At 31.4% G+C, this 18031-nt stretch overlaps 1 protein-coding gene and 1 long non-coding RNA gene across 2 annotated transcripts; one reads left to right on the forward strand and one right to left on the reverse strand.

The window, feature by feature from the left end:
- Positions 1 to 2267: 2267 nt before the first annotated feature.
- Positions 2268 to 2696, forward strand: LOC111436603. The gene is made up of 2 exons (XR_002709282.1): positions 2268 to 2358; positions 2434 to 2696. It is a non-coding gene; the product is annotated as an uncharacterized LOC111436603 (long non-coding RNA).
- An 11178-nt stretch (positions 2697 to 13874) lies between these two features.
- LOC111436567 (basic form of pathogenesis-related protein 1-like) lies at positions 13875 to 14354 on the reverse strand. Its single transcript, XM_023074313.1, has one exon. The coding sequence runs from the start codon at positions 14352 to 14354 to the stop codon at positions 13875 to 13877; it is 480 nt and encodes a 159-aa protein (XP_022930081.1).
- Positions 14355 to 18031: the final 3677 nt, after the last annotated feature.

Genomic DNA, 18031 nt, shown 5'->3' on the forward strand with positions numbered 1-18031 from the left:
AATTGGCTTAGCTCACTTGTTGTTGGAAAGTTAGTGCCGCACAATCGCAAGTCCGTTGCCATTAAAAGTGCGAATGTGACATCCGGCGCCTGTCACGCCACCCTCTGCCGCTCGCCGGCCGACCTCTTTTTTTTTTTTTTTTTTCTTTTTCTTCATTTGAAGGTCAGTAGTAGTCCTATGTTAAATCTTCATTTTATTTTATTAAGTAGTATTAGTTTGGTTACAATTATTTAGTTCCGAATTAGAGATTAAATGAAAAGAATTTTCTATGAGTTTTAGGAAATCACAACCAATTATATTTTAGATCTACTGTTGCAATGATTTAGGTTGTCAATAATTTTATATGAATTATAGAAAAAGAATATAACCAAATGAATCGATTAAATTAAAAACTAAGAACATCATTGTCAACTAAATCAGAAGGAAGACAAAGGAAATAAGAAAAAAAACCAAATAGAGATGGAAATCGAGAATACTGTTAACTAAAAAGAATACTGTTAACTATTGCAATGATTTAGTCTTTTGTTGTGTTGTTTTAAAGATGTTTTCGAAACACGTAAGTCCATGACTGTGTTTTAAGATAAAGGCTATGTTTTATGGAATTTTAACGAAGTCTTCCACATTCAATATTTATGGTACGTATACAGTAGCGACCTTAAATTAAGTAGAACATTTTGGGTCGTTACAAAAACGATGCCCACAAAATTGGAAGATCTACTAAAGTATAACTCACAAAAGATTGAAACAGTGCCTAAGCTCCAAAGGTCGATGACAAAGAAGTGAAACAAATTCTACAAAGAAAACAAATAACACGAGCCATTCTAACATGTTTTATCCCAACTTACATGTATTCTAAGAAAATTTTGAACAGATCACCCAACATAGAATTGTTACGAGCAAAGCACACTTCCCACTAGAATGGACAGTAACTTTTAATTTTTTTAATCTTTTCTTAACATCCTATCTGCAAGATTATTTTCTTCCGGACATAGTCTCAATTCATTCATTTACTCATTTACTCAGATGTCACAATCTTTAATAGTTGTAATTTATATAACGATACATGACTCTGGTCGAAGTAGTTAAGGTCATTCCATGAAAAGATTAGTTAATTCCACAAGCGTTTGAAGCTACCATAGTTGGCCTACTTTTCAAGGAAGATATAAAAGTTATAGAGTCACCATATTTGTTAAACAAAATGTGTATATAAATACGGACTGTACAATGGCAAATGAGCAAACCAACTCTACATTCAAACACTTAAATTTAGTATATTATAACACTAATATTTTAGGAGATGGCGAATTTCTCTTGCTCCCTCTTTGTTCTTGTCCTGGTTCTCTCAGGTACGTATGGTTGTTTAGATGTCTTTAAGTTTTGTGTTGTAAGCCTAGATGGGTATTAAAGCATGTATAACTTTGAAAATTTGTACAGCTGGTTGGATTGTGCCTCTAGCAACCCATGCAAAACAATGTGATGTGAAGATGTTCGAATATGCATGCAACACCACTGGATGTCACCAAAAGTGCCTAGAGGTTTACCCAAATTCAACATCTCATGTGTTGAAACTCCTAAATTTCCCACCAACTTTGCTTGCCATTGTTTCTTCCCTTGTGAAGAAAATTGAGCTTGATGTGATGCTCTTCTTTTCCTTGTACTAATCCACATATTGTAATGCCCTAAAAGTCCACACGTTTCCTAAATAAAATGGTTGGTGACTTTCCTGTTATTCAATTTGTCATTTGGTTGCTAGTAAAGAGTGTGTATAAAATAAGATGAAAACCAACTACCCCAACACCGGCTCCATGGTCTTCATGGGTCACTTCCGTTATTCGTAGAAGGATGTCTTGCTTTTATCTGAAACGTAGACATATCACATGACTTAAGTACTTTAAGAAATACTTAGTGAGTGACTTCACTATTAGAGTCGTGAAATACAAATATATGCAACATATTTATTAATTAAAAAAAGTTATTATATTATTATTATTAAATATTTTAAATTATTAAATTACTTATTTATTCAACGAATTCACATCGTTATCCATATAGTAAATATATAAAATACCTGTTAATGTAACAAATAATGATATTGACATAATAACCTTAATGACTCTCCATCCAAGACAGAAAAAAAGTTAGTAACTTATCATAATTGGCTACTTTCCAAATAAAAGACAAATTAACTGAATAGGTTGCCTTATTTGAAACCAAATATTTTTATATAAATCTTAGATAAAAAATGAAAGTATCCTACATCTTTCAATCACAAATCAATTTCAGTGTATCATTGCTTTTTATACGAAATGACAAAGTTTTCTTGCTCCCTATTCTTTATTGGTTTCCTCCTTTTCTCAGGTTTGTTTTTTAGATTTAGAAACATCTTATGAACTTTCAAGAATTCCATTTTAATAACTATTTGATTTTTGACAGCTGCATGCATGTTGTCGATCAATGCAATACAATGTGAAGAGAAGTTGTACGAAGGATGCGTACCTAAAGACTGTAGCGAGAGATGTTTACAAAAGTTTCCCAAATCAACATCTGAATGTGTTCCAATTGGACAAATCCCATTTAACTATATTTGCTATTGTTTCCATGATTGCTAGAAGATGATTAATTCTCGTTTTTATCACGGTCTCTATTAAATAAAACGGTTGAATGTCTCTATGAATTCAACCAATCCCCTGTAACTATTTTATTTTTGCTGTTGTTGTTGCTTCCATGATCGCTAGAAAGTGATCAATTCTGGTTCTCCATTAAATAAAATGGTTTGATGCCTCTATGGATACAACTTTTTTAGCATAATTCTCCATTTCATTCCTTCTCACCTATCTTAATTTGAACAGCTAACTTGACCTATTAATATAATGTGTGATAATAAAATAAATTCAGCTACTTCTAGAAAAGTTGCAAGTAGAGAAAGTAAATATGTATATTCGGTCCGATGTTTTTTAACGATTAAACTACTAATTTCGATATAATTTAATTTATAAGCTACCAAATCGTGGTCTTACAAGATTGACGTTTCATAACTTGTAACATCATCAATAAAATATTAGATGAAATATAGTATTTTTGTTAGAAAGGAATATTATTATGAAATACAATACGTAGGTTGTTATAGTAAATAATTGATAATTTGATTCAACACTTTCTCATCCATCTTTATTTTTAATCATAAATGACATTATTTGTGGATAGGTTGGTGGATTCAATTCGTATATTAACATAAATTAGTTATTAATAAAAATACATATTTTTTTATTTAAAAAAATAATCGGATGGAACATAATTCGAGAGTTCTCGAAACAATCGCAAGGTCATTTGTAATTAAATTTGCGGCATAATAATACATTTTTTTTTAATTTAAAAGAACTTTTGATTTAAATAAGACTAGCACTCAAACAAAAAAAAATTAAATTAAATAAGTCTTTTTTATTTTTTTTAATGGATATGGAGGCTCAAAACTATCATTTTTTTTTACTAAATTATAAAAAAAATTATTTTATTATTAATAGCTATTTTAAATTATTAAATCATTATTATTATTATTATTATTATTATTTATTTTTGTAGGGAAAGAATTCATATATATATATATATATATATATATTGATCTAGTAGATAAGTAGTGAATGTAAATTTAATCTTTTGGTGGATAATATATGTCTTAATAGTTAAACTATATTTAGGTAAAAAAAAGGGATGGTTCTACAATGTTACAATCTTACCTACCTATTTTACGGTTAAATTTTTATTAAATATCTATTTTGCCCTTTTGCTGTGTTGATGTCTATTTTGCTCTTGGCTGTGTTGTTTGACATAACTCTTTGAGTTGAGGTGGCATTCGAGAGAATTTATACAATAGAGATGACTCTTTCCCAATATTCCTGCGATATAGTCACGTTACTTATTCCTTGATTGTAAGGAGGAGAATATTATTTCCACAGATCAACACGAGTCATTCAATATGTTCTGTCCTAACTTACATGCATTCTAAGGAAATTCTGAAGAGGTCACCCTACGTACAATTATTACAAGCAAAACACACTAACGTTTGAATAGATAATAATTTTTAATTTTTTAAAGCTTTTTTTAACATCCTATCCACAAGATTATTTTCATCTAGACATAGTCTCCATTCATTCATTTACTCCTTTATTCAAGTGTCACAATCTTTAATAGTTGTAATTATAGGACCATACATACTACTCTGGTTTAGGTAATTAAGGTCATGCCATGAAAAGATTAGTTACATTCCAGAGGAGTTTGAACAAACAATAATTGCCCTACTTTCCAATGAAGATATAAAAGTTATTGAGTCACCATATTTGTCAAACAAAATGTGTATATAAATACACTCTACAACAAATGAGCAAACCAACTCTACATTCAAACACATAAAATTTAGTATATTATAACACTGGTATTTTAGGAGATGGCGAACTTCTCTTTCTCCCACTTCGTTTTTGTCCTGGTTCTCTCAGGTATGTATGGTTGTTTAGATGCCTTTAAGTTTTGTGTTGTAAGCCTGAATGGGTATTAAAGCATGTATAACTTTGAAAATTTGTGTAGCTGGTTCAATGGTGCCTCTAGCAACCCACGCAAAGCAATGTGATGTGAAGATGTTCGAATATGCATGCGACATCACTGGATGTCACCAAAAGTGCCTAGACGTTTACCCAAATTCAACGTCTCAATGTGTTGAAACTCCTAAATTTTCCACCAACTTCGCTTGCCATTGTTTCTTCCCTTGTGAAGAAAAATGAGTTTTGATGTGATGCTCTTCTTTTCATGGTACTAATCCACGTATTGTAATGCCCTAAGTCCACACGTTTCCTAAATAAAATGGCCATGTGACTTTGCTATTATTCAATTTGTCATTATGGTTGCAAGTGAAAATTGTGTATAAAATAAGATGAAAAGCAACTACCCTAACACCAGCTCCACGGTCTTCATGCATCGCCTCTGTCATCCCTGTAAGGATGTCTTGCTTTTACCTGAAACGTAAAAATAATACATGACTTGAGTACTTTAAGAAATATTCCTTTAGTGACTCTACTATTAGAGTCGTAAAATATAAATGTATGCAACATATTTATTATTTTAAAAAGTTATTATATTATTAATAGATATTTTAATTTATTCAATTACTTTTTTGTTGAACGAATTCATGTAGTTATCCATATAGTAATATATATATATATATATATATTCTTACTAATGGAGATTTGACCCTATAGTAATATATTAAGGTGGAAAACGGGTAGATGGTTCTCCAACTATTAAATCTATGTTACATAATAAGAGGGGCTCCAAAGGGACAATTCTTACGTATCTATTTTGCCATTAAATTTGTATTAAATTTCTATTTTGTCCTTCACTATGTGTTGATTTGACATAATTCTTTGAGTTGAGGTGTCATTTGAGAGAAGTTATACAATGGAGTTGGTTCTTCTAAATTTTGCATTCAATGACCTCAATATTTGGTGCAATATAGTCACATTAGTTGGAGAGGGAAACTAAGCATTCCTTATAGGCATGTGAAAACTTCTCCCTCTCCGTAGTAGACACATTTTCAAACTGTGAGGTTGACTACGATACATAACGAGCCAATTGAACAATATCTGCTAGTTGTGGGCTTGGACTATTACAAATGGTATCAGACCCAAACACTAAACCGTGTGTCAGCCAAGATGTAGAAAACCTTGAGGGGAAGTCGAAAGCACAAAATATCTATTTTATATTTGTGATTAGAATATTAGCTTTGAAAAGCACAAAATATTTAAGATTGAATTACGAAATATTTAATCTCTTCTTCTAAATGTGTTGATTGAGAAGATTAGTATTTTATGGGATGATAATATGTGACGCGATTTTAATCTTGAGTGAGTTATGAACTATTCCTTACGGGAAACTTGTATTTGATTTGTATAGGTGAGAATGACTTTCACAACCGATTCAATATGTCTACCATTTTGTAAACTTGAACAATGAGAGCACACCCTCTCATTAGTATGACTTAGTTTATAGTTAATGGTAAAAAAATTGTTAATTAGAAATTCAGTAGTTCTTACCGTGAAAAATATATATACAAGGGTAAAACAAACTTTTAATCTAACGATAGTTACAAATAATTCGTTTAGAATTGATAATCGACTTGATTGTAGTGATTACATACATGAACACAACTTATTATAGGGTACAAGAGTTCAATTATAGGTCTATAGTATATTGATCTATAATTAATGAATAAAAAAGAATTAATTAATTTTATATTATTAGAGTTTTAACACCCGTCAAACGAACCTAAATTATAATAAAAGTTTAAAAGATTCAGATTAATATTTAATAATTTTATATATTAAATATAAAGGAAAAAATATTTTTGATTTGTAATCTTCATATTAAGAGAAAAATATTCACGTGCATGTATATATATATAGATAGAATTTATAATTTATAATTTATAATTTATAATTTATAGTGCATATGTATTGAAATGTTTTATTTAAATATGACCTAACTAAAAAAATATATTTTATTATATTATATAATAAAAGTTGTTATTTTAAATATGACCAATAAATCTTTTAATTTTCTATCTTCAAGAGGCTTTTGGAAACAAACATACATAAAACTAAAAAGACAGGTTGAAGCATTCATACTTAACATCTAGAAAACTACATTCTGTGCAGCCCTTCATACTAAACAACCTATCAAAACGTACTAACAATCAGTGCAACTCAACAACTATTGGATAAAGCTTTACAGCAAATAAATTATAAACCAACACTCATTGATATGGTGCAACCATCATTTATACATTGATATTGATCTTATGAGTCATAAAGCCTTTGGCCAACAAAAAAAAACTTATTTACAGTCTTTTCTTTACCATTTGTAATAGCTAAATAATAGTCGAATCAAATAATTTATACATTGATAAGTCTGTATGATGTGAATAAATAATTGATATCACCAAAGAATGAAGTCTTTTTAAATGAAATGGTTTGGTAAGGAGTAATAAAGCTTTAATTTGATCCTCTAATTGGAGGAAGTAGTTCATTCAAATAACTCGAGTTCATCCTCTTATTCTTCTATAATATGACAACTTCACTTTGAGTAGCAGAGAAAGAAAGCGAGAAAGATGACACATTTGACCAATTAAGAGAAAGAAAGTGTTTAAATTTGCTAAAAGCACAACTTTGGAACTTCGATCAGTAAGGATGATATGTTGATAAATCGAAACAAACATAGGGAAAACGATGCCCACAAAATTGGAAACAGAGCCTAAGCTCCAAAGGTCGGAGACAAAGAAGTGAAATAAATTCTACAAAGAAAACAAATAACAAGAAAATTCTATGAGAAATTACACCCTTGAATGTAACTAAATCTCTTAAATTAATCAAAATACTCGAAATCAAAAGCATAGTCTTCCAAAACTGAACGGAAATCAATTGAGAAAATGAAGGGGCCTAAACAGAGAGAGAGACAAACATGAAAACACAGAGAAACTCTAAACCCTAGAATAAGAAGAAAGAAGTATCAATCCAAATGTTTAAGAAAGGAGAAATAGATTTAGTGCTCGACTGATAATTGTTTATTTTTTATACCATAAACATAGTTGAGCAACATCCAACGAAGCCCTAATAGAGATCGTAAAAAAGAAAATTTTTTAGTTTAGAAGTTTGGCTAGAGTACTTTTTAGATTATTAAAGAATCCAAGCCACAATTGAAATAATAGTATTTTAATTGACGGTTTCTAAAATATATTATATTTTGCATATATTTATAATTATAAGCCTTCTTATGTATATATATATCGAAATATTATTTTATGATTATTATTATCATAAGATAATTATCATTATTATTATTATTATTATTATTATCATCATCATTATTATATCATTATTATATCACAATAACCATAATAATCATTATCATTATTATGATTATTGGGATAGTCATTCTTATCGTCATAATCATGGCCATCGTCGTTATTATTATTATTGTTATTATTATTATTATTATTATAATATAGATATAAAATTCAATCCCCCAAATAGTTTAGGAAGAATTATGAATAAATAAATATTTATTTATTTATTAATTTGTTTCATTATCATTTGGACTTAATTGTCATTTTTTTTTTATATATTTTTCTATAATTATCAAATAAATTAATCAACTATTTATACCAATTTATTTCATTCATTTAGTACTTGTGTGGCAAATTATTTTTTTATTTTTTTTATTTTCGTATTTTTCTAAAGTTCAACTCTGACCATTCTCTCTTGTTTACCCCTTTGTATTGATGGTTTGTAGATCCTAAACCATCAATAAAATTAGATTGAATTATAAAAAAAATTGTTCATTTTAGAATCCGTGGTACTTAAGATAAAAAATGTAACTATAAAAATGAAATAAGCTTTTGACCTAGCTGCAATTACAAACAACCCATGAAGGATCGATGAACACAACTTGTCTTTGGTGCATAAGAATAAAACTCTAGATTTTTTTGTAGAGTGGTCTATAGTTAATAAATAAAAATTAATTAGTTAAAATATTTAATTAATTAATTTTATATGATTAAAACTTATAATCATTAAGTCCATCAGGCCTAATATACTAAAATGATCCATTTAGTTGAGAAAGAAACTATTTAAATTAATATTTAATATATTAGATATATTAAATAAAAATATATTTGATATATTTGAAATTGAAATGGGATTCAAATTAGTTCGATACATATGACAATATCTTATTACATTTGATATTATTTAAATAAGATATTATGTTCTAATATATTAAATATTTAAATATATTGCTTCACAAATATGGTAACGTCTTTAGATTTCTGTTTATCTAGAGTTGTTACCATCATTGTAACGTAATCATTTTGTGCGACAATAAACAGTTAAACTTCATCATGAAACATAACTTCATCTTAAAACACTGTCATGGACTTATGTGTTCGAAAACTTGTTTAAAACGACACAACAAAATACTAAATGAAATAAATAAACATTAAAAAAAGCAAACACTCTATTCTAACCTAAGTCTAAGAAATTAAATATAACTACCCTATTCCTGTGCCATGGTCTCGAGTTAAGATGTCATCGTCAGTCGTACAAGATTGTCTTGCATTTACCTGAAAAGGAACCTAAAACAGCTTTGCCACCATCCAATAAAGAAACGTCTACAATATAAGTAACACGTGGCTTGAGTATTTTAAGAAATACTCAGTAAGTGACCCCACTATTGGGGTTAGATGCAAGCACATACAATCATGAGTGAGACCTATCATATCAGTCTATATTTCTGATGTGACTATCCTAAACATGTTAATTGGATATGTATTCACTGTTCTACACACGACCCACACGTGCGAGTATAGACCCCATTAGTTGATTCGCACACCTCCTAGGCCCCCTTTCATAGTTGGGCGAGCATTCTCTGGGAGTTATTGTTTTCGAACACCCGTTAGAAATAGCGACCGTCAAAGCATTATAATGAATATAATGATCGTTTTCCTACCTTGTAGTGTACGCGTCCATACCATCATAAAAGAGGGGTATTTCCCCGATGCATGAACACACAATGATGCATGAGGTCCCAATATTTTTAATCATTGTCATGTAAGACAACACCTCTCATTTTCTTTCATATCATGTTATTTTCATTCTAGCTTTCCATGCATAAATTGAGGTTGTGCACCGTATCGACACATCTTGTCTTATATGATTCATATCATGCATTGTGTCGCATCGTGTCATATCATACATATCTCATATCATCAACATATCATGTAACATCATATACTATATCGTCAAACGTGTTACAACATAACCTTTATCATATCATCAATACATCACATCAAAACACATGTCATAACATTCACGTATCATCTCATGGTCCCATTGTTTCATAGACATATTATGGATTTATCATTTCATATCATTTCATAAATATATCATAGTCATATTATTTCATAAATATGTCATAGTATATCGTTTTATAAACATATCATAGTCATATCATTCTATAAACATATCGTAGTCATATGTCAAGCATATAACACGTGCAAAACTAGGGGCACGTGTCATCATACAAACATTAATTCCTAACCGTATCGATAGTAAGGTCACTTACTTTGTTGACCTTAGCCGATGTTCTCCCTAAACTCGAGTATGTTTGTATTCCATCCCTCGAAGTTGTTCCAAATATCATCGAGAGTTATTTCCTATTAGAACATTCATCTCGTTTCGTTAGTAATACAAATTTCTTATCTCAATTTAACTTATATTGAGAAAACGGACCTTATACTGATCTTAATCATCTTAGATAAGGTCGTATTAAGCCGAATGATCGAGTAATTGATATCAAAATGTCTATACCAAGCCGAATGGTTGAGTTTTGAGTCGAAAAGTTGCACCGAGCTGAGCCGAGCTGCATTGAATCGACTGAGCCGAAGAACTCGACATCTGCTTCCGTGACACATGTAGCTATGGGGAGAAGACGTGATAAGGCAACCCTAATTCTCAAATCCAACTATCCAAGGTTTTGTTAAAGCAACAACCTTGAATCAAAGAAATTAACAAACCTAATACAAAATTAGAATCAACCATACATAAAGGCTAAAATTAGATTACTCTGACTTAAATATCTATCATCAAGATTTGTAACCTTTTTCTGAATTGGCACAATTCAATTTGAAAGGTTTGATTGAATAACTTAGATGCAATCATAAGAATGGCATATAACTTAGAAATTACAAAAATGCACTAAATTTCATTCACCAAAATCTATTTTTTACGTAATAATTTGTGGTATTTATAGTCTCCTCATAAAAATAGAGTAAATAAGTTAGTCACCATTCAAATGTGAGTAAAGAAGTTAGTCACCATAATTTACTCCCACCACTCTGAATCTCCAAAAAAAAAAAAAAATAATAATAATAATAAAATAAAAATAAAAATAAAAGATTTTGACAAATAACCTCCCACCCTTTTCTCACCTCAATAAATTAAGAAATTAAAAATAATAAATAAAATTTTCTAACACATTATCAAACAAGAATGATAAGTCACTTTAACAACTAACTTCCCACCCTTCCCACCCCTATAACAACTTCATCCGCTACTTCAACCGTGCAAATATTCACTTCCAAAGCTTTAAATGGTCATTTCTAAATCGAATCAACTTGTAACACATGAAATAATGGTTGAACCGAGCCTATCCAATTTTGTAAATGAAGAATGAATGTTTGTTGAATCTTCATGGTCTTAGATCGTGTAATAGGTCCAATTGGAAGGTTTGGAACACCGTGATCCTTATCGTCTTTCCCCTCTTCAAAAGGATTCGTCATCTAATCAGTTAAATCATCACCTACATCAAAAGGACTCTAGTCAGCAACATTGAAAGTAGAATGTACTTAAAATTCTCCAGAAAGATTAATTTTATAGGCATTGTTATTAATTATTTCAAGAACTTAATAAATATCATCCCCTCTTGAATGTAACTTTATTTTCCTTTGAGATGGGAATCGCTCTTTGCGAAAATGTATCCAAACCCAGTCACTGAGTTGAAAAATAATTTCCTTTCGTCCTATGTTAATTCTTAAAGCAACTTTGAAATTTTGTTTCACATTTCTCTCCACCTCTTTATGTAATATTTTGATCAAATCTGTCTTGCTTGTGGCTGCTTCACTCGCAAAAATATTAGAATGAATAAGAAGCAAATCAAGAGGCGTAAGGGAATTAAATCCATAAACAACTTCAAAAGGAAAACAATGAATGGTACTATGAATTGTTTATTATACGTAAACTCTTCAAATTGCAAACATTCATCACAAGACTTAATATTCTTAGAAATAATAGCCCTAAACAATGTTTCTAATATTCTATTAACCACGTTTTCCCATCAGTCTGATGATGATACGTAGTTGAAAACAACTTGGTACCCAATTTACCCCACAATACTGTCTAAAAGTGACTTAAAAAGGTAACCTCCTTGTCACTAACAATTATTTTATAGATTCCACTTAATCTTACTACTTTCTTAAATAATAAATTAGCAACATGCTTTACATCATCCGTCTTGTTGCATACAATAAAATAAAAAAATTTAGTAATGTGTCTGACACAACAAAAATACTATCATTACCATTTTTAGTGTGCACCAAACGAAAAACAAAATCTATAAATATATTAGTCTAAAGTTCGTTGGATACATTCAAAGGAGTATACAATCCATTTGGTTGTGATTTAGATTTAGCTTCTTTGCATTTAAAATATTGGCTACAAAACTTATGAACATTGTGCTTCATCTTTGTCCAAAAGAAGTGTTCATGCAACATCTTGTAAGTTTTGTTAATCTCAAAATGTCCCAGTAAGCTGTCACCATGTGCTTCTTTTTACGTGCAAATCTCTTATAGAGCATTTAGTAATACAAATCTTACTTTTCTTAAATAAAAATTCATGAAACATAATAATCATCCCCAGCTCTTTTCACAAGATAAGATGCATCATCTTTATATAATTCTTTAATATACTCAAATACAAGAATTTTTGGACTAAGAGAAGTAAAGAGATTATACCTTCTAGATAATATATCAGCTACCATATTATCTTTACCTTGCTTATATTTGATAACATACGACAATATTTCAATAAACTTCACCCTCTTTGCATGCCTATGATTTAGTTTGCTATGACATTTAAGATACTTCAAACTTTCAATGAATAGAGTGGATCATAAATTCTCTAAGCCATAAGTAGTATTGTCACACTGCAATGTGCGGACTAAAGCAAACAATTCTTTACCATAGGTAGAATAGTTCAATGTTGTCCCATTTAGTTTTTCACTTAAATATATTAAAGGTTTTCCATCTTGCATCAAAATAGCATCTATGCCCAAACCACTTGCATCACACTCCATTTCAAAAGTTTTATCAAAGTTATGCAAGACAAGTAATGGTGCACTAGTTAATTTCTTCTTAAGCTCATTGAATGCATTCTCTTGCATATCCCCCACTTAAAAACAACATTCTATTTCACTAAATCATTCAAGGGTGCAGCTACTCTGGCCCCGTTGGTCTCCATATTCAGAGACGGTAAACGCCGGTAGGTTGCGGTAGTGGGTCTTCGTCTCCGGTGTGGGTATCATACTGCAGCAGAGTTAATCACCGTCGTCGTGGGTCTCCCGATTTGGAGGTCGAAAACACCGTGACTGGTTTTTCGCATCTCCGTCGAGGGCATTTCTTCCGGGTGACTTGGAACAGCAATTGGCTGGTGGCTAATGCTCTCAGTGTTGAAGACGGTTCGGAAATGATCATAGATTTATAACTAAAAAATACATTTTCATTAACATGACTACTTGTGGGCGCTTGAAGCAAACCCATGATGTTATGTTCAAAGTAGACAAACATCATATAACATTGTAGAGATTCGTGATTAGTAACATGGTATCAGACTATGAACTTAACTTAGCTATGTCGAACAAATTGTGTATTTTATTCAAGGTCTCCGAAGAAAGAAGTCGAGTCTCGATTAAAGGGAGTTTCTTTTAGAAATCCATAGGCTTCAGGGAGGCTCTATGGTGTATTTTGTTCGAGGGGAGGCTCTATGATCATAGGTAATCTATAGGCTTCAAAGGTGGCTCTATGTGGTGTACTTAATGAGAGGGGAGACTCTGTGATGATGAGTTTATAAGCAAGGAAGTCAAAACAAAGTCACAAGAGTTTATGCTCTAGACAATGTAATACTATTGTAGACAATATCGTAGCTTTATTTCAATAAATAAATTCATGATTCTCTCACAAACTTTATTACAATTCATAAATTTTTTAAAACCAAATCTCTTCATACCACCCAAGAATCATAAGGCTTTTCCCTAGTATAGTTGATAGGAGGATCATAATTGCAAACAACAAACTGAGAATTAGCCATGCAGGGCACTCTAGCACATCCAAGCCGCACCGAGCTCTGCCACACAATCTGAGTGTAGTGCCCACATTCACCACCCACGCATTTATTCGACGCATGATCATATAGCGGCTTCTCGTTCGCCCATAGCTTCACTGCATCCACCCCAGTAAACTCAGGGTAGTAGCCCGCGACTATGTTTTTCCCGTACGGCCCGGTTGAGTGAATCATGGCACAGTCACCCTTTCTTTTTTCCGCATAGGCTTGAGCGTACGTGGCCACGGTGTTGCTCCATTGCATGGGGCCGACGCTGACCTGGGCTCGAGCTCGGTTGTGAAGCGCAAGGTAGTCACCGGAGGCGTTTTGAGCGTTGGTTAGGGCGAGGAGGAAAATGAAAGTGGCCATGAAAGCGGCCATGATCGGAAGGGTTTGAGTCCACATAATTCCGATGAGAGATGAGATGAAGATTGAGAATGAGGGAATGATGTATATAGAGATGGAAAACTTAATATGGAATGTGATGGGGAAAACCATGAATTATGAACTAATTATGCCAACTTGGGAATTCAAAGAGAATAAATTCATTCTCCCTTCCATGTTTAATTACAGGCTAGATTTTTGTTTTGATTAGGTTGAAATAAGTGAAAATTTTCTAGATTTAGCTAGTTTATGAATTTTTTTTTAAGGATTAATGAAACTTAATCCACCTGATTATGGTTAATCTTAAAAGATACATTTGTACTTGTAGGTATATATTTATTGTTTTATTTAGTTTCATAATTTTATTTATTTATTCTTCTCCAATTTTTTAAAATATATATTAAAATTGAATTGGTTAATTACATGTTCAAAAATAAGTAAATAATGTTAACATTTTCTTAAAATTCTGAACGGAGGAGCAATAATATGGAGAAGCATAAAGCAAGGTTGCATTGCTGATTCCACCATGGAGGCTGAGTATGTTGCTGCTTGTGAAGCAGCGAAAGAATCTGTATGGCTTAGGAAGTTCTTAACTGATTTGGAAGTCATTCCAAATATGCATCTTCCCGTCACTCTTTATTGTGATAACAGTGGAGCAGTTGCAAATTCAAGAGGACCAAGAAGCCATAAGCGAGAAAAACATATTGAGCGCAAATATCATCTCATAAGGGAGATTGTGCAACGAGGAGATGTGATCGTCACACAGATAGCTTTAGAGCACAACATTACCGATCCATTTACAAAGTCCCTCACGACTAAAGTGTTTGAAGGGCACCTAGTGAGTCTAGGACTACGAGTTATGTAATCTTAGGGCAAGTGGGAGAAAAGGCATGAGTATGTGATGCCCTAGTTTATTGTATTTCTCTCTATTCAACGTTATAAAACCCGAGTAGAGTTTTAGTCCAAATGGGAGTTTGTTGGGTTTTATGTCCTAAAACTCATAGTTTGTAAACAAAAACATCTATAATTAAAGATAAGGATGGATGAGTAAAGGAGCAATGGAGGGGAAGAGTTGAAACAGATTGTCTAATTATTTACTATAACAACCATAGGTTACATATTATATTACATAATAATATTCTTTTATAAAAAAAAATACTATATTTCATCTTTCACTAATGATGTTACAAGTTATGAAATGCCAATCTTGTAAGATGACAATTTGGTAACTTGTAAATTAAGTTATATTTAGATTAGCAGTTTAACGGTTAAAAAAACATGGGGACAGAATATATCTGTTCTCTTTCTCTACTTACAATTTTTCTAATAGTTGTTGGGTTTATTATAACACATTATATTAGAGGTCAAGTTAGCCGTCCAAAGACAATGAAAGTTTGAATTAAGACGGGCGAGAAACGGGCGAGAAAGGAATGAAATAGAGAATTATGCTAAAAAAAAGTTGAATCCAAAGAGGCATCCAACCATTTTATTTAATAGAGACGGGTAAAAACCATAATTGATCACTCTCTAGCAATCATGCAAGCAAAAACAAAAGCAAAAATGAGACATTAAACTATTTTATTTAATGGAGACTGTGATAGAAACCAGAATTGATTACCCTCTAGCAATCATAAAAACAATAGCAAATATAGTTAAATGAGATTTATCCAATTGGAACACATTTAGAAGTTGATTGGGGAAACCTTTGTGAACATCTCTTGCTACAATCTTTAGGTACGCATCCTTCGTACAACTTCTATTTACATTGAATTGCATTGACGGACAACATGCATGCCACTGTCAAAAATCTAATAGTTATTAAACAAAAATGTACGAAATCCTTGAAAGTTATAAGATGTTTCAAAATCTAAAAAACAAACCTGAGAAAAGGAGGAAACCAATGAAAAATAGGGAGCAAAAAATTTTTTCATTTCCTATAAAAAGCAATGATAAATTGAATTGATTTGTGATTGAGAGGTAGGATACTTTCATTTTTAATCTAAGATTTATATGAAAATATTTGGTTTAAAAAATGGTAACCCATTAAGTTAATTTGTCTTTTATTTGGAAAGTAGGCAAATTATGACCGTGAATTGGTTCAATAAAAAAGTTATTTAATAATTTAAAATATTTATTAATGATAATATAATAACATTTTTAATTAATAAATATGTGGCATATATTTGCATTTCAAGACTTAATAGTGAAATCACTTACTAAGTATTTCTTGAAGTATAAGTCATGTGCTATTTTTACGTTTCAGGTAAAAGCAAGAAATCCTAATACAAATGACAGTGGCGACGCATGAAGACCATAGAGCCGGTTTTCATCTTATTTTATATTTAATTTTCACTTGCAACCATAATGACAAGTTGAATAACAGCAAAGTCACCTGGCCATTTTATTTAGGAAATTTGAGGAATTAAAGCATTACAATACGTGGATTAGTACAAGGAAAAGAAGGCATCACATCAAAACTCAATTTTCTTCACAAGGGAAGAAACAATGGCAAGCGAAGTTGGTGGGAAATTCAGGAGTTTCAACACATTGAGATGTTGAATTTGGGTAAACCTCTAGGCACTTTTTGTGACATCTAGTGGTGTCGCATGCATATTCGAACATCTTCACATCTCATTGTTTTGCGTGGGTTGCTAGAGGCACCATCCAACCAGCTGCACAAAATTTTAAAGTTATACATAGTCTAACACCCATCCAAGCTTACAACACAAAACTTAAAGGCATCGTACATGAGAGAATCAGAACAAGAACAAAGAGGGAGAAGAAAAGTTCGCCATCTCCTAAAATATCAGTGTTATAATATACTAAATTTATGTGTTTGAATGTAGAGTTGGTTTGCTCATTTGCCATTGTAGAGCCTGTATTTATATACACATTTTGTTTGACATATATGGTGAGTCAATAACTTTTATATCTTCATTGGAAAGTAGGTCAATTATGGTAGCTTCAAATCACAATGTAATGTAACTAATCTTTTCATGGCATGACTTTAACTACCTCGACCAGAGTAGTATGTATCGTTGTATAAATTACAACTATTAAAGATTCTGACATCCGAGTAAAGGAGTAAATGAATGAATCAAGACTAGGTCCAGATGAAACTAATCTTGAGGATAGGATGTTAAGAAAAGCTTAAAAAGATTTAAAGTTACTGTCCATTCCAATGGTAAGTGTGTTTTGTTTGTAACAATTCTATGTTGGATGATCTTTTCAAAATTTTCTTAGAATGCATGTAAGTTAGGATAAAACATGTTAGAATGGCTCGTGTTGGTCTATGGGAATAATCTTCACTCTTACAACCGAGGAATAAGTACTACAACAATTGCTTCATTTATAGCATTTGGTTATAGCATTTTTAAAAAAGAGCTATTAAAAATGTAAGAAAAAAACATGCATCACTACTTTTTACTTTTCGATTTGCACACCACGGGACTCACACTCTCGCTCCCACTCCTCTATTTTCTTTTTGTTATTCTCAATGAAGGCCCCTGGATTGTATCTATCTCAAATCTCCATTCTTTCTCATTTCAGTTTCATCTTATCTTATTGACCCAATATCTTTTCTTATTGTTATAGCCTTCTACAATAGATTTGTGGGTATTGGCCCGGAAGTGCAAAAGTACCGAAAGCACCAAACGCCAACCATTATTGAAAGC

This window comes from Cucurbita moschata, unplaced genomic scaffold (genome assembly GCF_002738365.1).
Source record: "Cucurbita moschata cultivar Rifu unplaced genomic scaffold, Cmos_1.0 Cmo_Scf00056, whole genome shotgun sequence".
Classification (NCBI taxonomy): Eukaryota; Viridiplantae; Streptophyta; class Magnoliopsida; order Cucurbitales; family Cucurbitaceae; genus Cucurbita; species Cucurbita moschata.

What these genes read in the sequence shown, in the direction of transcription:
- LOC111436567 (XM_023074313.1), bottom strand. Translation starts at nt 14,354, where the DNA reads ATGGCCGCTTTCATGGCCACTTTCATTTTCCTCCTCGCCCTAACCAAC.